Source organism: Monodelphis domestica, chromosome 4, assembly GCF_027887165.1.
Source record: "Monodelphis domestica isolate mMonDom1 chromosome 4, mMonDom1.pri, whole genome shotgun sequence".
Lineage (NCBI taxonomy): Eukaryota > Metazoa > Chordata > Mammalia > Didelphimorphia > Didelphidae > Monodelphis > Monodelphis domestica.
In genome coordinates, this window is record NC_077230.1 from 209,347,745 (window position 1) to 209,372,656 (window position 24,912).

At 37.1% G+C, this 24,912-nt stretch overlaps 1 protein-coding gene across 6 annotated transcripts in view; it reads left to right on the top strand.

The window, feature by feature from the left end:
• Positions 1–24,912, top strand: part of MYO1B (myosin IB) — a 216,202-nt gene that overhangs the window by 185,560 nt on the left and 5,730 nt on the right. For 3 of the 6 annotated variants that reach the window (XM_001369531.4, XM_007494535.3, XM_056794135.1), the window contains exons 19-29: positions 1,021–1,114; positions 2,793–2,942; positions 4,879–4,947; positions 8,059–8,145; positions 8,447–8,533; positions 10,969–11,055; positions 14,401–14,475; positions 18,120–18,254; positions 20,333–20,439; positions 22,820–22,952; positions 24,087–24,239. In XM_001369531.4, coding sequence (XP_001369568.1) covers positions 1,021–1,114; positions 2,793–2,942; positions 4,879–4,947; positions 8,059–8,145; positions 8,447–8,533; positions 10,969–11,055; positions 14,401–14,475; positions 18,120–18,254; positions 20,333–20,439; positions 22,820–22,952; positions 24,087–24,239 — 1,177 coding nt within the window. The remainder of the gene's footprint in view (positions 1–1,020; positions 1,115–2,792; positions 2,943–4,878; positions 4,948–8,058; positions 8,146–8,446; positions 8,534–10,968; positions 11,056–14,400; positions 14,476–18,119; positions 18,255–20,332; positions 20,440–22,819; positions 22,953–24,086; positions 24,240–24,912) is intronic. The other 3 variants (XM_056794136.1, XM_001369564.4, XM_001369591.4) reach the window with 3 other exon arrangements.

Genomic DNA, 24,912 nt, shown 5'->3' on the forward strand with positions numbered 1-24,912 from the left:
ACTGCTTTATAGCATAGTTTGAGATCTGGGACTACAAGTCCTCTGTCCTTTGCATTTTTTTTTCATGATTTCCCTGGATATCCTTGATCTTTTGTTCTTCCAAATGAACTTTGTTATGGTTTTTTTCTAATTCAGTAAAAAAGTTTTTTGGTAGTTCAATGGGTATGGCACTAAATAAGTAAATGTAAAAGAACGCATTTTAAAGCATTCAAAATAATAATAAAAGTTAATACACCAAGATGTTTTTTCTTTAGCATTTAGTAAATAATATATATTCATAATTACAAGAACAATGAAATCTTTTTATTTTTGGTTTGTTTATCCTGTTTTAGATTTATTTCATTTGTTTTTGTTGGTATAGCTGAATTCTTATAAATAGAGAATTGGTATAAACAAAATTAATATATATATAAATATAAAAAATTGGTATAAGTAGAGCTTCCTATAGTAGGATTGGAAATCATTGTTGGTTCAATATTTGATTATGTACTTTGGGCACCTTAGTGTCCCAGCAGCTCTCAAAATTGCATAACATCTATATTGGTATAAAGAGGAGTTTGGGGGTAGCTAGGCGGCTCAGTCGATAGATTTCTGACTGTTGGGAGGACCTGGTTTCAGATCTAGATTCAGATACTTCTTAGCTGTGTGGCCCTGGGCAAATCACTTAGCCTCATATACCTAGCTCTTGTCGTCTCCACTGTCTTAGAGATGTTACTAAGACAGAAAGTAAGGGCTATTTTAAAAAGAAATTTAAAAAAGGAAACTCCTACCCTGGTGAAATCCTGTTTGTACCCATAAAAAAAAATTCAGTGAATGTTATAAAAAAAGTAATAAAATTATTTTTAGAAGTTCTTTCAAGAAAGATGTTTTGTAAAAAAACAATGACATTCTAAGTTTGAAGTTTTGTTTTGTTTTCTGTATCAAATAATACAAGGCACTATATAGTTTGTTTGGAAAGAAACATTTTATAGCTTAAAAAGTAAGAGAGAAAAATGCCTTATCCTTTTTTGATTTTCCTAGAGCTGGTGTGGAAGTGTTGTTTAATGAATTAGAATTCCCTTTGGAAGAATACTCCTTTGGTAGATCCAAGATATTTATCAGGAACCCAAGAACGGTATGTGTGACTCAAATCATCTTCTCAGAGGTTTTAGTCATTTGTGTAGGCAGGTTCAGGAAGAAAAATCTAACTCTAATCTATCACAATACACTAATTGGGAGATGGGGAGGAACAATGTTTCCTTTTTTTTTTTATGGCTGCTTGAATATTTTACTGTTCTGGGCAGAAAATTTTTACACAACTTGATGCTGACAAAGCATTTTAAAAAGGGTTTTAATTTAAAAAATTATATGTAATCAAATATTTCCCGTGGAAATGCCTGATACTTTTGATTTTATTGAGTACAGTAAAATTTAGTTCAGTTTTATGAGAACAGTCACATTATTGGTCACTATTACACCGTCAATTTTTCTTTTCCTTTTCTGATGACATCAGCTTCATCTTCATGGGGCTTTGAGTCTTTCTCCCTTACCTACCAGTTTCTGCTGCTTGACTCTGGTAAAGTGATCACTCCAGTCAATCATCACTTTTCCATCTGCTTAGAAATGGGAAGGCCCACTATTTAAATCCTTAGGAGGCTAGCCAGTGGCCAGCCAACCCAGTGGTAGCTGATAAGCCAGTTAGAGTGCAAAGAGTATCAGAAAAAGAAAGTGAAAAGAACCCTATAAATGGTGACTTAGAACCAGCCGTGTTTTTAAAGGAAAATTTTAGCTGTGTGACAACTTATCGTGCATGGGAGCACCTTCGTCTACATGGTTTGAAGGGAACACTAGAAAAAAGCCAATCTGTTCATGTAAAATTAGAATTATAAACTACTTCACAGAAACTCTGACATGGCCAACAAAGAACTACCTGTTTCAGATCCTTCATAAGATTACTTTAATAGTTTGATCAGAATAATACTAATTAACATAGCAATAATTGTGCACTTTTGTATAGTGCTTTGATGTCTATAAAATGCTTACCTCACAACGGTTTTGTATTATCTCCATTTCTGAACTGAGGCATTAAAAAAGACCAAGTGTCTTGTACCTTTTCATAGTTTACCATAAGTGAGAGAGCTGAGATTCTTTTTTAAAAATTTTATTTATTTTTTCATTTATTACATTAAAATACCTAGTTAACCCTCTCGCTTTTTTCCCCTCCCTCCTATTAGAGAAGACGTCCAAAGATATGTACATATTAATCCATGCCTTATTTCTATTTATCAGTTCTTTTGATCATTTTTCAAACAGTATTTCTAATTAAATTTCATTATCTTCCCCAATATTTATAAAAAGTCGACCCTTAATAAATATTTAGAGGATCCTAAGATTTCAGGATTGAGTCTAGTTCCCTCAATTTTAAAGATGAGGCACTTGGGGGCCAAGACAGAGGAAATAACTTTCTGAGGGTCTCGGACCGGAATTCCAACTTATGCCTTCTGGCTCTAAATCCAGTGTTCTTTCCACTGTACAATGCCTTGGGTTTGATAAATTGTACAAAGGAAAATTTCAACCCAACACCAAAAAATTGCCAGAGGACAAATAAATTCCACATTAATGAAGTTTTACTTTTTCTATATTTATTAGCAAAAATTGTGCATATGCTGGTTTCCAGTTTGATGTGAAACTGAAGTTCGCATGACTGACCCTATTGTATCATTCATTATATTGGCTTCTTAAGAATGTGATATTCTGGGTTTGAACCTTTGATAACTTTGAGTAATTTTTTTTTTTAATGTGCTACTTAACAGCTATTCAAGTTAGAAGACCTAAGAAAACGACGCCTTGAGGACCTGGCCACTCTCATTCAGAAAATATTTCGAGGTTGGAAGTGCCGGACACACTTCCTGTTAATGAAGAAGAGTCAAATTGTTATTGCTGCCTGGTACAGAAGATATTCAGTAAGCTAGCACTCTTTAAACATGTGGTCTTTATTATATGATAAATTGTTCTGATATTTACCTGTGATCATTTTGGAGTTGGCCTGGATAGTATCTTAGATGTCCTTTCTTTCTTTTAAATCTGTGAATCCATGTCCTGGGAAATTATAGTATTTTAATCAGCAAAAATGGAATCTAATATCATTGATTCATTTAAACTTTAGGATATGGAAGCCTAATGATTCCATGTTAAGATCTCTGTAGCAAACTCTCCATTTTCATGTGTTGTAAAGAATAACAATAATAAAACCTAGCATTTATGAAGTTTTTTAAGCCTGGCAGGCCACTGCATGTTTTATCTGAGGCTGCAAGCCTGAGCTAAAAGATTTAATTTCTTCTGATTCCTGAGAAAATTTAGCTGTGTTGATAACATGTGCAAAAGTATTCTTATCTAATGGATAAAGAATTTTAGTCATTTGCTTTCTCTCAGGGATTGAAGATTCATAATTACAATTAATCAGGTTTCAGGTACCTGTTCATATTTTTTTTTAACTCATTTAACAGGTGATTCAGAAAATGAAAATTTGAGTGCTTCCATTTGGAATTTTTAGTCAATAGACATGTTTCACACTAAGGGCAGGTTAAATCAATGATAAATTTTGCTGGTGTATGCCCATAGTACATTTTAGTACCATACAAATGATCTTGAAGTTTTGATGATGTATATACCCTTGGAATACTCTACCTATTTTTTGATCAATAGATATGTTTCACACTAAGGTCAGATTAAATCAATCATAAGTCTTGCTGACATTCTCCCATAGTATATTTTAGTACTATACAAATGATCCTGCAGTTTTGAAGATTAATGAGGTATTTAACTTCTCATTGATTTACACTAAGCAGCTAAAGAAAATCTGCTTGATTTTCAGCCCTTTGAAGACAGAGTATCTGCTTGACTTAATATAATGCAGTCAAACAAAGCAGAACTTCCAATATGAATGTGTGTGGTTAAATCGATGCTCAATTTATTCGTGGCATTTTTTAAAAGATGGATTGTTGATTTCATTATTGTGAGATGGTCCCGCTGTAATGGATTTCTCACTGGGGAAAACTCTAGTTCCCTCAACTGGATTAAAAATCATAATGCTCTGCCTTGTATTTGAGGTAATAGCAGTATAGACTCAGACCTATGTAGGCCTACATTATTTTTTCCTTTTTAAGATCATGAATGGAGATGGAAAATAGGACATACAATAATGTTATGACCATTGTAAGCACCCAGAATCATCACTGTAGGATTTTATTGTTAATTGCTTGGGTAGTGGTTAGATGTCCAAATGATAATTATATTTTAGGTTTATCACTATTAAAACTGGCACATGGCACATTCTTTAAGGAGAAACTAAATTTTCTTCAATCTACAAGCCAATTTTATAACTAAACATAAAAATACTCATCAGATTTAGTCACGACTAAATATTTTCCTTCTGCTGTGAATTCACTTCTATTGGAATGATATTTCAAAATCATTTTCATTTAGTTGAAAAATCAAATTTATGAGATGAAATGTCAGTTCATGTGATAAAAATAAATACATAAACAGGATCTCATTGCTCCTTAAGAAAAACTTTGGGAAATGAATGAAGCTTTCACAGGGTCAAGCCTTCAGAGAGTCAAAAATACCCAGTGATTTGCCTATTCATTTAAGACCTTTAAAAAAGTTGGTCTGGCAGCAGGGTCCTGGTCATGTCCCTGCCACTGCCGCTGAGTGCAGGTAGGAGTACAAAGGATGGAAGGAGCAAGTGTGAGACTGGAAGGCAGAGAAGGCAGAGGAATAGTTCCATTTCAGTTTTCTCCCCCCCCCCCCCCCCCACCTCCAGTCCGCACTTCCCTTTGTTCAGCCCTACAGTTGTGTACATAGCACTGCTCACCCCTCTTTCTCTTTCGCCTTCAGCAACAAAAGAAATATCAGCAGATAAAGAGTTCTGCCATAGTGATACAGTCGTTCATCAGAGGCTGGAAGGTGAGTTGGAATGCGATTTCCTGGTTGGGAATCTTCCCATTCTTACAAGTGCCGGCTCCCAGGAGTTGGTTGAGGAGGAGGAAGCCTCCTTATTGTCAGGTACACCCTCCATCAGCCCTAAAGGCGTGTGTTGGGAGCCAGAATGGCCTCCTGATACCTGATGATGCCGGGGTCACGCGTCTCTGTTCTCTGAGAAAGGCCTGGGGAGGGCCGGCAAGAGAAACGGTACCTGCTGAGGGAGCTCCAGGCCACAGCTGGGGTGCTATTTTTTTTAACCCTTACCTTCCATCTTAGACTCAATACTGTGTATTGGTTCCAAGGCAGAGGAGCAGATAGGGCTGGGCCAGGTTAAGTGGCTGAGGAAGTGTGTCTGAGGCTAGAGCCTGAGTCTCAATCTACCAAGCCACCTACCTGCCCCCTTACTGTCGTTGTTTTTAAATGTAATGCTATTGATATTTTATTGTATTTCACTTTTTAATAAATTTAATTAACATTAAACCTCATTTTTAATGTATTTTGTTAACTATTTCATCTGATTCTGACCATCCCAGGGACATGTTTGACGCCTTCTTTCAGAAGGCCTTCTTCCCATGCCCTTGGGTCCCACCGGCCATGGAGCGTTGACCTGTTTTCCATTCTTCTCTCCCTCTTCCTTACCCCTGGGGGTGACGTCACAGGTGCCTGAGCTGTCCATCAGTGGTGCGTCCTGGATCCGGACCCATTCTAGAGGGGTGATGGGCCAGGTGCCTGTTTGCAGGCCTCCCTCCTAGACTGTAACTCCCGAGTCTGTTCCTCGGCCCCTCCCTAGGCTTGGGGCTTGGGCCTGGATAAGACTCCCTGGGAATGGCTTAGCCTCAGCGTGGCGGCTTCCCCGGCCGTCTCCCAGTCTTGGGGCCAGCCCAGGAAAAGATGGGCCTCTGACACGGACTGCTGGTGTCCATTGTCCTGGGGAACCAGAGGCCCTCACAAGCAGCCCGCGTCCTCCCTGCCCGCCTGCCCATGGTCGGCCCCCTCGTTCATCCACATGAGCCGCTTTGCCCACCTTTCCCTCCTGGGCCCTTCCGTGGTCTCAGCCCCCGTCGGCCTTCTGGAGGTCACGCCTGACCCCTTCCTCCCGCCGTGTCAGCGAGCTTTGTATTTGTTTTAGCAGACATCAAACAAAGGAGGCCTCCCAGTCCCCTCTCGCACACGGGGGCTTAGTCTTCCTTTCTTACACGCGCGGTCTAAAACTTGGGGGGGCTTAGCCAGCTTTGTCTGATGTCTAAGGATGGACAGCCAAAACATCCTTTTCCTTCTCCAGGGGCCGTCGCCCTGCTTCGGTCCAAACGTTGTGTGGTTAGCACAGAGATGCTGCTTCCAGGGACCCGCAGCCCCCCATCTGTCGGGGGAAGAGCGCCTCTTTGTTAAGCTCTTCTTCTGGTCTAGCTGAACTACCCTAAGCTGAGGGACAGCTAGGGGGTCTGGGGGACGGGGAGGTCCTGGGTTCAAATGTGGCCTCAGACACTTCCCAGCGGACCCTGGGCGAGTCCCTTAACTTCCATTGCCTAGCCCTGACCATTCTTCTGCCTTAGGACCATTCCTTATTATCGATTCCAAGAAGGAAGATAAGGTTTTAAAAAATAAAATAAAAAAAGAATACCCTGAACTGGTCCTGCCAGAAATGGATCTATAGTCGCTGTCCCATTTCCCACACTGCTGCAAAATGAGATCGAATTGCTAATGACTTTTAGGGCAGCGAGTGACTCTTAGCTACATTCTGAGAGCCACCGTCTTACTGTAGAGTAGGCTCACGTCCCTCTCTTAGGCAGTTGTTTTTTTGTTTTGTTTTCTAAAGAAATCCTTACTTTGTTCTAGTAAGAACTCCAAAACAGAAGGGCAAGGGTTAGGCAAAGCAAGGTTAAGTGATTCAACTCGGATCACACAGCCAGGAAATATAGGAAGACCCGTTTGAACCCAAGTCCTCCCAGCTCCGGGCCTGCCTAGCTGCCCTCTTGTTACTGCTTTGGTCCCCTAGCGTGTGAGGTTCTGCTGGTTTTCCTCGAAGGGAAGCCATGGGTTCTGGTGGAAAGAAGGCAGGACTTAGAGCTGGGAGTGCGAGTGCGAGTCTTGGAGTGCACTTACTGGTTGAAAGACCAGAGCAAAATCCCTTCCCTTCTGAGGCTTTATTGAATCCTTTGTAAAATGGGATTAGAGTCCTGGGGGTCCCTAACTGGAGAGTTGTGGTGAGATCTTGGCCACTGCATGATATTATTCCTATAAAACTCTGATGGTGAAGAAATAACTTCATTATACTAATATTTGTTCTTCTAACAAAAGAAGCTTTTGAAAGGTAGAATTTGTTTTTAAAAGGACTTTGTTGATATTTTTCATTTTTTCATCATCTTAATTTCTAGATATACTTCTCCCACATCCCACCCAGAAAGCCATCCCTTTGGACAAAGAATAAAAAGGAGGGAGGGAAGAAGTTCACCTTAAAACTAAGCAATCCATCAAGGGAGTCTTGACAGTATAGTATATACAGTATTTCTGGAACCATCTTCCCTTCTCTACTTCTTATCTGTTCTTTGTGGCTGCTAAAAGGGAATAGAGGGTGATAATCATTTCTTGAAATTTTTGAAATGATTATTTTTATTTAAAAAATTTTTTTTTAATCCTTACCTTCCATCTTAGAATTAATACTGTGTATTGGTTCTAAGGCAGAAGAATAGTAATGGCTAGGCAATGGGAGTCAAGTAACTGATCCAGAGTCACATAGCTAAGAAGTATCTGAGATCAGATTTGAACCCAGGACCTCCTGTCTCCAGGTCTGGCTCTCCATCCACTGAGTTGCCTCACTGCCCCTATCTTTATTTTTAAAAGTATCTCTATGGCACTTGCTAAGTGCTCAGCACTTTAAACAAATATTATCTCATTTGATCCTCACAACAGTCTTGGGAGGGAGGTATTATGATTATTATCCTCATGTACTTTTTTAAAACTATTTTTATAGTAAATAAACTTTACTATTTTACTATCTTCATTTACAGTTGAGGAAGTTTTGAATGAAATGAACAAGAGATATTTTTTGTTCTATTTTTTTATATTTTTCTTTTTCTTTTGGATGTGTCCTAGGCGCGAAAGATTCTGCGTGAATTAAAACACGAGAAGCGCTGTCAAGAAGCCGTCACCACCATTGCTGCTTTCTGGCACGGTACCCAGGTAGGCGAGACGCTGCCTTACAATCCGGTGATTTGGGGAGAGACGCGGGAGCAGAATCGCAGTCCCTCCCTACTAAGGAACAGAATGATGTCACTGACTCCACTCCCAAAACTTGCATTTATTTCCCTTTTTGCTGCTTGCTTGTTTTTCAGCAGTTTGGGCGTTGAACAGCAGCACATGCTTTCGAGTTGACTGTTTTGTACTGACTCATTTCTCTCTCTTTTTTCTTTCTCCATTGGGAACCAGCAGTAACCATTTCTGCCTTAAACTTTTCTATAACTCCTTTTCAAATACACCACAGGCGCGAAGGGAACTGAGACGACTGAAGGAGGAGGCTAGGAATAAACATGCTATTGCTGTTATTTGGGCTTACTGGCTTGGACTTAAGGTACTTCATGCACACATCCCATCACTCCCTTCTGTGACGCGATGGTATCCAACCCTAATCAGTAGCCTATAGAGAGGATTAATGACTAATGAAAGTTGGCTAATATCGGTGCATGCGTTTGATGCCACACAAAAAAAAACCCCCAAAAAAACTTTGAATGTCAGAATGTCAGTTATGTTTGTAGAAAGCTCAAGCATGTCCAGACAAACAATACTAATAACTTACTAATGAGATAATAGTGTAGAATTTTAAAAAATGTTTTAAATTTTAAAACAACCGGTTTTGAAATTGTTTGAACTAAATTATGTGGCATGCATGTTTCTTTTGGCTACTGGCCATGATATTTAACTTTTTATGGTAATTTTTTAAAACTTGGATTGTATCTTATACAATCTCTTTACAATGGGGATGCAAAAACCTAAAAATCATACTTTTAAAGAAGTTTAGGAATGAAATTTATCCATCAGGCCTACAGAAGCAACTCTTGGGAAGGAAACATGAATATAAAATATTATCATCCCAGTTTTAACAGAAAGCTGTTTCCATGCAAAACTAGGCTTATGGCCCCCAAAGAATCCCCGGAATTTCAGCATCAGCTGTTTGTTTTCAGAAACAAAGTCCTCCTGAAATACTCTTGCTAATCCCCAGGCTAGAATTGGAGGCTGTGTGAACACTGAAAATACACCAGGGAGCAATATTTTAGATATTTTTATTACTTTAAACAGCTAAAGATCTCTTTGCTCAAAATTTGGATTCCTTTTTAAAAAGAAAAATGTTGCTATGGTCCTCCTGAGGCAGTTTGATATTTTGGAAAGAGCATTGGACTTAGTTAGGAAGTCCTTGACAAAGCCTGCATCTGACAGACTTTCAGATGCTAAATAAATGTCAGTTGTTGTTATTATTATTATTATTATCTCTGCAAACGAGAAGTCGCATGAAGAGCTCAAAGCTACCTAAAGTAGATCATACACAACCCATTATCTTAGAGCTACACCAGTAGAACTAGTAGAATTAGGTAGTACCAGGCTCTTTGTAAGCACTGGGAGCAAGATAGCTCCCCACATTCAAGGACTTCATTCTATTCTAAAAGGTAAAAGCACATAAACAAAAGTCAAAAGGAATAAGGAAGTGGCAGAGCTCTGTGTATCAAGAATAGCAAAAACCTTTAATAATGTCAGCTCAATCAAAGAAGCTTACCTTGCGTGGTTTTAGACTTTTATAATAAATTATCCAAGGTCATGTTATTCCAGTAACTTCAGACATTAACTATTTCTTCATATACATCAATGTTATTTTCATCTACCTCTTAATCAGATATTTCTTGAAATTCCAACTTTAGTTGGAACTGTAACCATCAGGTTACATTTTTGTCCATGAGACCCATGTTCTTCAGTGAACAGCTAACTCCAAAAGTCTCTCCTTGAGCCAAACAAATACTTTTTTGAGATGTATACATGTCAGAAATAAGTCAGCCACTCATTTAAGGAAAATAATTAGTGATAGTGAAAGTTCATGGCCATGTTGACATTATCAAAAAGTTATTATATTGATATTAAGTATATATTGATGATTAAAAATAAACAAATAATTTTAATGGTTGAACGTCTCCCAAAAGTTAAAACAGAAATCTCATGAACTTCTAAAAGGGAGAAAGTAGAATTCTCTATTTTGTGTACAATTTGAACCAAGTACATGGAATTAGAAAGTAGAAAATTTTCCAAAATCTTCTTCCACTTACTTAGTTCATCATTGTTTATTATGACAGAATAGATACTTTAATCTTAATTAAAAACTGAGTGCTTTAAACTGGCAAGTTATTTTTTTTTATTCAGAATTTATTGAGGTGTGAAGTTAATTCCACTATCTGTCTGTGTACTTGACTATAATAATGACTGGAGTTTTCATTAAAGAATACTTCAGATTTTTAATACAAAGGATTTTTTTTTTTTAATTTAAAGGCCAATCTTCAGGGAAATAGTCTCTATTCATATTTTTCTCTTTATAGTCGCAGTTAAGAGGGCTTCCTTTTAAAAATCTTCCTTTTTAATTAATAAATCTAAACAAGGACGTACAGCTTCTTTAGCTCTTTGTGCCCGTAGCATTTTAAGGGTTAGTTAAGGACACAGAAAAAAATAAATGAAAAAAGGAAGGAAGGAAAAGAGGGAGGGATGAGGCAAAAAGAAGGCAGTAGTGACAGAATGCTGCCAATTTTTGGCCTCAGTTGATTCTTGTGCAGAATCTTGTTCCATTGAAAACATCAGTGTCCTTTGTACTATTTTCACCCTGATCTTTGGTTTAAATGGTCATATCCTGTTCTTCCATCATTCTGTAATCTTTATTCATAAATCAGCTGTTCTGTTTGGGAGTACCTTTTTTCTGGACATTGTGCTATCTGCATTGGGCTGTCTCTTTTATTCACTATCTAAACCTTTTAGGCTCGAAGGGAATTGAAACGCTTGAAGGAGGAGGCTAGGCGTAAGCATGCAGTTGCTGTCATTTGGGCTTACTGGCTTGGACTGAAGGTACTCTCAACTACTCCTTCCTCTCAACAATGAACTAAGTGAAGCGTGGCACCTACTAACATTGCCATCTGGTTTTTTGGTGTGGGTTTTTTTCTGTGCTTGCTATTGATCTGCACTATCTTTTAGACTCTAGTCTTACCTAATTGGAGTTCTGTTATTTTATTTTGTTTTGTTTTCTTTCCTTTCTGGGGGATAAGTCTTGTAAGATATTTTCCCATTTTAATATCTATTTTGGTCATCTTTTTTTCAAATGATACATTTTAGAATTATCTTCAGAGACATTTTTATTTCATCAAAATTCCAACATCAAACTAAAAGTTCAGTTTAGTAAAACAAGTCCAAATCTTTTAAATGTTTTTCCTTTCTTCTTTTTATCATCCTAATTTTAATGCTAAAGCATTAACAGAAAGATAATCCCCCTCCCAAAGCACTGCTTTCCCTAAAACAGCCAACAATATGGAATTCAAATCATGCTTTACTACATTTCTCCATTTAGATGAAAGAAAGAATAATCTGTGTTTACCCTGGAGGCTTGACTAATGGACTACTCAAGTTAAACTAAGACACTAAATGCAGGAAATGTGTTTGCTTTAAAACCAGGGTTATGGCATTAAAATCGTGGTGTACAAACTAATATGACTTTAGACTTCAAAAAACTTTCTGAATGATCCGCTCTGGGGCATCTTAAAGGAGTTTTCTCTCCTGGAGATGGCTATCCAAATCCTACAAGCTTTGTTAAAATGAGTAACTACCCAAAGAACTTTGTTTCTCTAATTATTAATGTCAAATGAGGCTTAAAATAGGGAGATGTGTGCTTGCCAGAATTGTTTACCATCTCCTGGAAGACTTTCATCATGCAGTATGATATAAAAGAGGAACTCCCTAGAGAGGCAGAGGTGCTCCAAATGAAGGTCATTTTTGCAGTTGTCATGATACCAATTAAGTCCTGGAACATCGCATATCAAGAAGATACGCCATCACTCCAGAGAGTTTGGGCTCAACTTTCCACAAAGACAAAACCAAGTAGATGAAGAATGTGTGCGTGTGTGTGTGTGTGTGTGTGTGTGTGTGTGTGTGTGTGTGTGTGTGTATGAATTAGCTGAATTCACTTTAGGAAGCTATGCCAGTTCTTTTAATGACCCCAAACACTCCTAGAACCAACAGCCTCACTTTTTAACAACAGTATTCCTCTGGTACTTCCTTATGACCACAGTCTCCAAAAGAATTTAAAAGAATGAAAATCAAAATTAAAATTTAGAATTTAAAACAATTAATCCACTGAGTTACCCAGCTTTTCCCAACGCCTGTAATTCTAAGATGAAATGTAAGGGTGGTATGTTTTTTTTCTTTTAGCACAATTTATTTAAATGTTTTTGAGAGGAAAATTCCTCCACATTGGGCAGACTGTACCTGGAGAAAATTGCGGAAGGAAATAGGCAGGAATAACCCTGGATGAGATGGCATGAATGAGTTTCACTTTACTCTCGTGCCGGGAGAACCCACATTAATGAGGCCACAGATCCATTAAAGAGACACGGGTGCACACAGCCAGGCTGCTTTCACTTGCATCTCTCCGTCAGTGTCATTTTGACAACTACGGCTTGTCAGCAAAATGAAGTATGCTGCAATTTGCCTGTAGCTTTGTTCAAGAAAGTGGAGTTAAATGATGAAAATAGTACTTAAGCATTCTTTTATATGATCTAGAATTTTTTTAATATGAATAACCATGGGAATTCTAAATCTCAATGAAGAATTCGATTCTAATGATTAGTTTTGTGCATAAGATTTTAGCAGATTACTATAATTTATATGAAATTTAAAAAGAGAAGTTAGCTATGGAGTATTGATAAAATGCTTTAACATCTAACCCAGTGTTCTCATGTAGATACACTCTATACTGAAGCTATCATTAAAAAAGAAAAAGAAAGGAAACACATTGACAAATGTCTCCTTTCTAGTACTCAGGAAATGTACTATGTGATCATTTTGTTTTTCATTAATTTACTAAACCTTTTATTTGTTTTCTCAGCTTATCTGTGTATTATAATTTGCATATTTTCTTGTTAGGGAATCAGCGCTTTTCAAAATAAGAAATAAATTGAGATGCTCATTAGGTATAATCATTCCTAGCCATTACTATATGATTCTTTTGCTTCATCCAAATAGCTTAATTCATTTTTGGTCTGACATTATAGAAATATTACAACAATAGCTATCAAAACAATGGAGTATTCCATTTTAAAATAATTGTTATTTAAGTGATATCAGCTAATTAAACATTTCAAGTTCAAGAATTATGTTCAGAGTAAGTGACAAAGAACCTATGGGTAATATTTTCACTCCAGGGATTGATTTGCTACCCTAATTAGTACTATTTGGAAATAATTTTAAAGTACATTAGAAGCCTCCTTATATCTTGTCATCTTGGGCAAGTCAGTGTTTACTGAATAACACAAATTAGATCAGATTTCACATCTAAATCACACTTTATAGGTTAGACATTCTAACAGGCTTTTATAGACTTGTATTTTTTTTTTCTATTTTAATGGTACTGGTTTTCATATGGTATTATCTAACATGAGGTACCAATGAGCTATGTTATAATGGGATTCTACTCTTTCTAAATCAAACATATGTGTCTTGTCCAGTTCTATGAACCATACTATAGTGATGATAGCTATTTATAGGTAGTCTTTAGACATAAAATAATAGGAGTTTGCCAGTTTATTCTACTTACCTTGTGTCCAGAAATGATTAGAGAATGGAAGTTTTAAAATTCTATCAGTTTGTTAACTGTTATCCAGGAGAAATAATGGTCATTGATCTCTTAGAATGTAAAGAAAAATAATAGATGATTGTAAAATATAGAAGAAAAGTAAGTCAAAATTTTGATAACTGTTGATTCTTGGATTTATTTCAAAAAGATTATCATTTCTTTGAAGCAAAATCTTTGGGGGGGGTTAATATCTTATATATTATATTCTGAAATGTATATGTATATACATGCCTACATACATATTTGCATAAAATTCTAAGCATTGATTTAAAGTGCTGGGTTCTTAAGAAAAGCAGGCTCTTTAAGAAAAATAACTCACCACCAGAACTCACGAAAAAAAAAATCAAGTATTGCCTCTTGAGCATCTTTTTTACTCCCCCCTCCCTTTTTTTCCTTATCTAATTGCCACTTTTTTTTAGTATGCTTGAATTATATTTTGGTTACTTCTGGAAAGCATGTCTGTAAGTTCACACTTTTCTAATATTTCTTTTGAGCAAAAAAAAAAATGCCTTTCTTGAACAAATGCCAAAAGTTAATCTCTTTTAATTATCCTAACCCTTTCTCTTAAGGTACGTAGAGAATACCGGAAATTCTTTCGAGCCAATGCTGGCAAGAAAATTTATGAGTTTACACTACAGAGAATCGTAAGTTCATACCATTTGTAATTTGTCTGTGTCATATTAAGATTACCATAGAAACAATAAACAATATTAACAGTAAGATAAGAGGATTACAAGTTTGTTTGGGGGAGCATAAAGTCTATTGGTTAGTTTCAACTCAATTCATAATAGTTTTTAGTGATATTCGCCTGGCCAAACTACAGCATTATTTGGTAGATTCAGGAATGTTTAAGTGAGGAGTCATTAATAATAATTATTAATTTATTTATGATTACTATTTATTACTATTAATAATAATAATGATAATTTGGTGCCATTCAAGAAGGAAGTCTCTTATTAGAGTGTCTCATAGATAGGTTCTTACCTTTGCCCTGTTTAATACTCTAAATACTTTCCCCCCAAGTGTTTTTATTTTTATTTATATTTATTTATATTTTTATGTATATTTATATATATTTATAAAGCCACTTATAAATAAGTACCTTTGCTTTCCTACATATAGTTCATTGTACTAATATCAACTTGTATATGTGCAGCATGCATTAATTTGAATTTTTCACATCTATTTCACACAGCTCACATGTACATGCATTTTTCATTGATAACTTGGAGAAAGGCACAGGTGGTATGCCTATCAAACTTGTAGGTCACAGAACTATATGAGAGATAACTAACCTTGAATGCCAATCAGAATTCAGAAGATCTTAGGCTAAAATGTTAGTTTGAATTTGATCTGTTGAATTTTTGCATAGATAAATCTAAAGTTTTTAATTTGAGTATAAGAAATCATCTTTACAAGAACAAAATGGGGGGGACAAGCCAGATATTGAAAGTCTATCTGACAAAGGTTGAAGAGTTTTAGGCAACTTCATGCTTAGCATGTCGGCTGCTGATTTTTAAGTGCATAGAGACTAGACCTGAAGAACTCAGTTCAAATCCCACCTCACACACTTACTAAAATTGTGTGACTCAACCTTTACTCTGTTTTCCTCAACTATAAAATGGGAATAATAATAATACATACATCTCAGGGTTGTTGTGAGGATCAATCAAATGACTGCCACAATTGCAAGGTTCTTAGCATGATGCTTGGCACATTATTCTTTTCCTTCAGTGTGCCTGCAGTTTGCTATAGGAGGAGGAAGAAACTAATGCAGTCTTGGAATTCATCAAGAGATGGATGAGTAGGGTGCTGATGGTTTTGCTGAGTTCTGTCCTGATGAGTTATTAGCAAATCAGGAAAGTCCTTGGATAAACCTGAGAATGCCCAGAGGAGGACAAAGGGCATGGTAAAAGTCCCTAAGATCAGGCCACCTGACAATGAAGGCATCAGAGGTATCAGGATCAAGAAGAAAAGACTTGGCATGGGACTTAGGGGGCATCATAGTTACTTACTAGGTATTTGAAGGGCTATCCATTGGGCAGACCCATTTTTTTTCCCCCTGTTTGGCCCTGAAATCAGAACTGTAAAAAATGGATGAATGTTACCTGGAAGTGCATTTAGGCTTAAAGTGAAGGTGAGGTTTCCTAATAATTAGAAGTACCCCAAAGTGAAATGAGTGGTTTAATAGATTAGTAGGTTCTTCCGTACTGAATCTAGCAAAGGCTAGATCACTTGGTAGAGTAAATTGTAAAGGGCATATTTTTTCAGGTACAAATTGAACTGGATGGTCTCTGAGGCCAGTCCTTTATGCTCAGAGAGTGCTGCCTCCCTGAGGAAGCTCAGAGAGAGTTCTGTCAATGTTGAATTTGTGAATCCTTAGGAAAACTTTTAGTAGCAGAAATTTAATTGTCGTAGGCTTCCATGTGTAGTTAGGCAGAGATGGGACATTATCTGCTGATTTAAAGTCTTATGAGGGCCTGTGCTTGTGGTCTGAATACCAGCCTCCCAAGATTATGGGGAGACTTACCACCAGAAGATTAGCCACTCCATGAAGAATTCTTTGGCCATGATAACTGACTTCAATAATGCAGCTGACTACAAGATGCAGAAAATGAGCTACAGCTGTGTTTATCATTGGTGGATTTCTAAAGAGTATTTGACTGGATAAGAGAAAAACACAGCCTTAAGAGCCCTGATGTGTCCCGTGTAAACGTTAAGATTGTGCAGATATTCTTTAATAGGTGCAGGGACAGAGATAGCATTGTTAGTCATCCTCTCATCATCGATATGAAATGGGGCATGAAGTAGACAAATACTCACCCAGCGTCAGGGAAAGGCTCCAACACTGAGAATAAATGAATGGAGCAGAGATTCTCTTATGTCCTCTTCCCTCATGGCAGCCTGGGGAAGCCAATGGATCCTTGCTCAGAATGATGTCTTGAAAAGCATAAAATAAAAGATACCAAGTTCATGGACCCCAGGTTAAGAACTTCTTCACCATTGGGAAATTTCCAACATTTATAAGTCTAAGAAATTTTGAGGTTTACAACTATAAAGATAGTGATCTCGGGTACCTGTTTCACCAATACAGATTACAACCCATATGTACCTTCTCTTTCTAAAACATAAAAATAAAATATGTGAGAATGTATAAAGGAAGAAATATCCATTTCCAATTTCCTTATGTTTTCTTGCTCCTCCTTCATGGTACTGTTATCTAGACCTTCTTACTGTTCCTCCCATGCAGCCCTCCATCTTTTATCTCTGAACCTTTGCCTTGCTCTCATGCCTAGAAAAATCTCCCACCAATCTTGAGTTCTGGCTTCCTTCCAGACTCTTCTCAAATCTCTTCTTCTACAGGAAGATTTCCCCAGTCTCTCTAGTTGTGGCTGCCTTGCCCTCTGAGTTATCTTTGGTTTACTCTCTATAGAGCTTGTATTTTCTTAATTATTTCCATGTTTCCCCCCCTTTAAGACTGTGAACTCCCTCCTGTGATGGGGGCCATTCTTTCCCCTTTCTTTGTATTGCTAGCTCTTGGCACAGTGTCTGGAACATAATAAGAACTTAAATGCTTTTCAGCTAACCAAGTGATTAAGACTCTGGTTATACAAAAACAAAAAGTGAAATAATCCCTGCCCTCCAGGAGCTGTGTGTTAAGTCAGGAGAGACATTGATATGTATAAATGAATACAGAATAGACAAAAAATTCATACTGACCCTAGCAAAAATAACCCGAATGAGCCCAAAGGTAGAAGATTGAAAGACAAAGGGAAGGATCTGAGGAGAGGAGCAAGTAAAAAGGGGGACTGGAGTGTGTGTTTAAACAGGAGGTAGAAAAAGGGGAGGGAATAAGCCTTTATATATCACCGCCTAGGTGTCAGACACTGTGCTGGCTGAGCACTTGTTAAATATTATTTCTTTTGATTCCCCCATCTACCCTGCAGGGGAGGTACTCTTACTATCCTTATTTTACAGTTGAGGAAACTGAGGCAAACAGAAGTCAAGTGGTTTTCTTAAGGCCACACAACCAATAAGTGGTTGAGACTGGATTTGAACTTGGATATTCTTGATTTCAAGTCTAGCACTCTAGTCACCGCATCACAAAGAGATAGCTAAGAGTTCCATTTCTTTCCCTAATGGATAAAAGATAACTTAAGTATTTCAGTCAGAAGCTCAACAAACAGAATTTAAGCTACTATATAGAGATTTGGCTGTGTTTTATGATGAAACTGCATTTCCAAAGTTAATGTGAATGATCTAATCTCTCATCTTAAATTCAACACAGGTGCAAAAATACTTCTTGGAAATGAAGAATAAGATGCCTTCTTTATCCCCGATAGACAAAAATTGGCCAGCAAGACCTTACCTTTTCTTGGATTCTACTCACAAGGAACTAAAAAGAATTTTCCATTTGTGGAGGGTAAGATACCACATGATGCCACTTTCAGAGAATTTGACTTTTTTGTTGAGTTTACATGAAAAAAGTATGTTTTTAAGAAATATTCTATCAGATTTATGGGTAGGAGAGGAATTTATGAGTCAGTAAGAGATGGAGAGCATTGTGAGATGTATTTTGATTACATTAAATTTAAAAGTTTTGTACAAATAAAAGTAATGTAGCCAAGATTAGAAGGAAAGCAGAAAATTGGGGGGGGGGGGTTATAGACAGTTTCTTGAATAGAGGTTTCATATCTAAAATATAGAGAGAACTTGATCAAATTTATAAGAGTACAAGTCATCCCCCAATTGATATGGTCAAAAGATATGAACAGACAATTTTTGTGCTATGGGGTGGGCCAGCCTCCCACGGAGGATGGGGTCTTGGAGGTGGGACGGTGTCGGCCAAATGATGGATGGGACACAGCTTTCACATTCAACCCACAGCACAGATTTCACAGGATAAACTGCTCTGCCTTGGCTGAGGCCTGGCTTTATTTTATACCCTCATGATCACACATCTACTTGGCACACAGTTTTATTCTCAACATACATATTTCCATGGAGGGTTAGAGGGTAGAATCGACATGACCCAGATATAGGTTAGGGAATTCAGAGCACAGATTTGCCAGAAGTTTTTATGCCTAAAAAGAGGGTCCTATCTAAATGGGTATATAAGGATCCTTAGGTTTAATTTTGTAAGTGGGATCTCCTGATAAAATCCTGGGGGACAGAGTGGGACATCTGTATTAACTCTGCAAGCATGTTGCTCTCATCTATTTTTCCTCAGGCTAAATAAGAATAATAATCATAGCAATTCCAATAATAAGGGGATGTTAATAATGAAAGTCACTCAGGGAGGTTTCAGTGGGTGTTTCCATCCTTCCTGGGGGCTGCTTTGCAGTTCCCGGTTTCCACATGGACCATGTCAAATAGCCTGGTCTTTGATGGCTCCCGGCATTTTTGGATGAAGAAATCAAAGCTATATATAAGTATATGAAAAAATGCTCTAAGTAACTACAGAGAAATACGAAACAATTCTGAGTTATCTCACACCTGTCATTGGCTAAAATGATAACAATGCAAAATGACAAATGGGGATGTGGAAAAATGGGAACACTAATACATTGTTGATGGAACTCTGAACTCATTTGGAGAGCAATTTGGAATTATGCCCAGAGAGGAATAAAAAAATATATACATACATATATGTCTTTAGACTGAGAAATACCATTGCTGAGTCTATTTCTTTAGGAGATCAGGAGAAAAGGAAAAGATCCTGTATGTTCCAAAATATTTATAGCAGCTCTCTTTGTGGTGGCAAAGTACTAAATTAAGGTGATGTTCATCAACTGGGAAATGGCTGAACAAATTGGTATATAGTTGTGATGTAAAACTACTGCACCATCAGAAACAATGAGCAGATTAATTTTTTTAAAACTTGGAAAGATATGAAATAATGAAGAATGAAATAAGAAGAATCAAGAGAACAATATATGGCAACATAATTAATATTTGAAGAATAACTTGTGGCTGGGGAAATGGTGTTCTCAGAACCATGCCTGGAACAAAGGGCTTTGTCTGTAGTACAAGAAACAATCACATTATAATGATGAGGGGGAAAAAATTATACTTTATTAATTTTTTCCAAAAGTCTATGAATTTTGGGGGGTGGGGAAATGAGATAGAAAGAGAATACCTTCAATTTCTTCAGTGTAGGGAATTTCCAATGAAACTCCTACCAATACCAATTTGCAATTACTGGGCAATTTATAATTTTAGAAAAAGATCTTCCTGATTCCAGCCAGGCTGGCCACTGTTCTTCACCATAGTGTCAGAGAATGACTTAAAGTTTTCCTAACTCCAAAGCCTCCCCTCTGCCAACTAGTGCACTGTTTCTATTGCCATTGCTGTATGGATCTTGGATAAAAATCTTCATTGTTTGGTTCATCTCTAGATAAGATAGCTGTTGAAATTATTTTACCCTGCTATTTAAAAGAGATCCATGAGCCAACAAGAAAACACCATGTCTGTTTTTCTCTTTCATATAATTCTTTGCAGTGTAAAAAATACAGAGACCAATTTACAGATCAGCGGAAACTTATCTATGAAGAGAAACTAGAGGCCAGTGAACTCTTCAAAGACAAGAAGGCCTTATACCCATCCAGGTACTATCTATTCTACTCACAAAAATAGTTAGTTTTAAAAGTTTGACAAATGGATATGGATGCAGTGATTTCAGTGGTATTTTCATTCTGTGACAAATAATTATTTCCTTATGTCATGAATTATAATTAGCTAGGAACCAGCTTTTAAAACACCTAGTTATTATGAGCTATTTGGCATCATGATTGAAGACTTTATGTCAGATTATGGGGCACTCTCCATAATTTCCAGAGACGAAATAAAATTTCTTCTGGCTTTTTTTTATAGTAATTATTGCTCAAATTGCCCTGCCTTAAAATATCCATGAAATTGGTCAGAACTGCACTTACATGCTGAAAATGGAAGAGTGAATCAATTTGGAGCTTTTTCAGGGTTTCTTAGTCCCCATAAATGGTGCCCCTCGCTCTGCTAACTCATTGTGCTTAAGTTAATTGACACATGCAGCAGGCTGATTCCCTATGTAATAGGCCCACAGCTCTCATAAATAAAGAACAAATTGCTAATTACAGGTGCAGAAAGAGAAACCATTCTTTCAATATCGATGCCTTACCCTACTTTTCTAACCATGTCTCCTAACAGTTATTTTTCCATTTGATGATTGCAAAAAAGAAGCTTATTAAGTCTTAAGTAGGCTTTATGGCAGTTTTAGCATTTTCTCCCAAAAAAGAGCAGCTAAGAATAAAAATGTATTGCCCAATGTTTTCTGAAGGCTTACACATGAAGAGAATTAGATCAGTATATTGGAAATATTCTTCTTCCAGAACTTTCCCTAAGTGATCAGATTCACTCTTCTAAAGCAATAAAGATGGCAAAAAAGAATGATAAAGAATAACTGGATTGTTACTTAAATCATGACAAGTTGAAATTAGATATTTGCCCTGTTTGTGGAAATTAATTTTATGTTAACATAACATACATGTTTTAGAAATTGAACATGAATTTTGTGATTAAGGTTTTCTAATGGTGGTTATTTAGAAACAACTCATGCTAAGTACACTATTTAGCAGAATTTAAGCAGCATTTTGGTTAATTCAAATGGTTTGTGGTTTATCTGTTGAATTGCTACTTGAGAATTTTTTTTTTTAAATAACAACAATCTTTTTCCTTGGTAGTTTGGTGGGTGGGTGGGTTTGCTGGTCTATAGCACTGCTAGGAATAAAATGATATGCTATTTTTATGGCATTGCCACTCTTGGGGAACTGTTTCATGACTACCTAGAGAATAATTTCTTCCCCGGTCACCCACCCACTTCTCAAGCACTGAGAATTTTATTTGCAGTTTCAAGAACTCTTTAGCTCAGATTGAGGCTTCTCGGGTCCTGCTGGCATCTGTGGGTTTCACAAAGATGTACATGTCAGAGGGTCAGGTCAGCTGAAAGAAGAGATGAAAGCCTGGGACTGGAGGGTACTGTGAAACAGTAGAAAGAACCTAGAGAGGATCAAAGGATCTGCCTCTGGTTGGAGTTCAAATTCTGCTCCTGGGGTATATAACTTTTCACTTTGAACAAGCTATTTGACCTCCCTGAGCCTCAGATGCCTTTCTTTAGAATGAGAGGATTAGACAGGATCTTCCAACCCTAGGTGTGTAATTTTATTATATATAAATGATTATACCTTATGAGAATTATGTTATTAGAATTAATGTGTTAAATCAAGCAAATACTCTGAGTTTTTTTCTTTTATCAGCTTGTGGCCCTTCCTGTTTATTCTGTGAGAGTGGCTTGATATGATTGCAGTATTCTTAGTTATTTCCTATTCAGAGGCTTACTTAAAAGATATGGAGTGGGAAAAAGCATGTCTTTCCTTCTGTATTAGATTTTCTACATGTAATTATTCTAACATGAATTCTATTTCTCTGCTCCAAAATACCTATGGATTTCTCTTTCTCTTGGAGCCTTGAAAATTTTCATTTTTATTGTGTCAGGGAGTGGTACCTTTTCTCCCATCACCACACTTTATGAAAAGCGGCTAATATGTGTTTTTGGGATAGCCGCACTTAACACTTTCATTTGAGCAGACAGCCAGGAGTGAACCCTTTATTTCATGCAGTATTGTGCCCAAGATGTTGGTGTCCCTTAGCGATTTCCTAAGTTGAGTGCCTCATGAGGTGTAGAGAAAAGAAACTGAAATCTCCAGCAAATGCGATGGCAATATCAAAGCATTGATGTGAATAGAATCAATATGCATTTTTTCTGGGATCCAGGACCAGATGCAAGTGATAAAAGATGGGAATAGATGAAAATTTGAATGTCTGATTTTTTTTTCATGAAAGTGGAAGGTATATTAGGTTTTAAATCCATATTATATCCAATCTGGCTGTTCTGTAATAGTGATTCATCTGTTGAAAACTATTCATAGAGCATTTTCTTTTCTATTATTGTAGTGTCGGCCAGCCATTCCAAGGGGCGTACCTGGAAATCAGTAAGGATCCCAAGTATAAGAAACTCAAAGATGCCATTGAAGAAAAAATCATCATTGCTGAAGTTGTGAACAAAATTAACCGAGCTAATGGGAAGGTAAATTGCTAACAATGAGGACTTACTAAAAATGTGAATGTTGAGATACTTTTACCTGGTTTCCCTAATATTAATGAATGATTTAAATTTCTTCTAGGGTTTTTGTTAGGGTCATCCCGTAGGATGCTAGCTACAGTGTGGGGTAGAGAGGGCTCTGGGATTTAAAACTAGTATAATTTTGGGCAAGCTCTTCCCACCTTTATTCTCTGCATTTTCATCTGAAGAATGGCAGGATTACAAGAGAATGATTGGAACTGGAATTTTAAAAAAATCCACACCATAGTATTATTCTTTGCCTGGAAAAAAAATATGGCCCAATTCAGAGAAGGTGTAAGACTCATTTGTGACACACCAAGTCAAAAATTAGGACTCACTGGTCTCCACCTGATATAACACCCTTTGAGAACCCCAATGTTCATGATCTTTAAAGTCCCTGCCAGTTCTGAATTCTGTGATCCTGTTTTTCCTTATGGTGTTAGACTGGATAGCATGATATAGAACCAAGAAAAATTTGACACAAGATAGATTTTTAGAACATTTGAGAGGAAGGAGCTGTTTGGCTCAGTGGATTGAGAGCCAGGCCTAGAGATGGGAGGTCCTGGATTCAAATCTGGCCTCAGACATTTCCTAGCTGTGTGACCCTGGGCAAGTCACATGATCCCCACTGCCTAGCCCTTACCATTCTTCTGCCTTGGAACCAATACACAGTATTGATCCTAAGATGGAAGGTAAGGGTTTAAAAAAGAGGAAGGAAGGAAGAAAGGAGGGAGGGAGTTCATTTAGTGCATTTCTTTCTCTTTCTATAAGTAAGAAAACTGAGCCCTTGGGAACTGAAATCAGTCACCCAAGCAAGTTAGTGATAGAATCTAAATAACCACCCAATTCTCTGATTCTGCGGAGACTTTTCTAGTATATCACATTGTCTCTTGTCATGTCATCTAACATGTTCACTAGATTTACCCATCTATGTACAAAGTAATGTATTCTGGAATCAGATTATGTTCTGGAAATAATTTATGTTGCTTACAATTTTTAATGGAGGGGAGGATTGTTGCCAATCCATTGTTTTTATTACAAAATCCTTTATTATTTTAACATCTTGCTCTTTCATTTTGCCTTTTTTCCCCCCTTCAGTGTGCATCCAGGATTTTCCTTCTAACGAATAATAATCTGCTTCTTGCTGATCAAAAGTCTGGACATATCAAGTCAGAAGTCCCTCTGGGGGATGTTACAAAAGTGTCCATGAGCTCACAAAACGATGGCTTCTTTGCTGTCCACCTAAAAGAGGTAAATTTCGAGTCGATTTTCTGCTATACAGTTAATTGTTTTAAAAAGTAGGAAAATCTGTGTTAAATTTGTGAGCATTGTTTTAAAGACTTCCCAATGTGGCTATTTGTGTCATCTGAGGCATATACTGAATTTGGCCATGATCAAGTTACCCATTTTCGGTAAATGGAAACCAGCTTCTACAAGTGAACTTTTCTGATCATTAAGTGGCTACTTAACTTTAATTCTGTTTGATGATATGTTCACTTAATTATTCTCTTATTGAAAAACTTTTTCTCAGGTGTCTATTACCATGCTCAAATATATACAGTTATTAGATTAAAGTAGTATAAAGATACACCTGCACATCCTTTTCTTCCTTGTCAGCATGCATTTAGCAAATTTAACCACGTGAGGAAGGGGGTATTGAAGAGAGAAAACCTGATGATGACGATGACAGTTTTTCAGACACATTGTGTTTTGAGTCCCCAGACTGAGCAGTGCTTCCTCTCCAGGACCTTTAAGAATATGACTTCAGGAGCTGGTCACACTCTTACCCATGTAATCTTAGCTCCCAATTCTTTTCTGCCCAGCCTCCCCCTCTTGCAAATGTAATGATTACTCTCAAGTTCTTTGCAGAGCAGTTAGGAGAATGTTAGTTAAACCTCATCCAGGACATTGAACAACTTGGAAG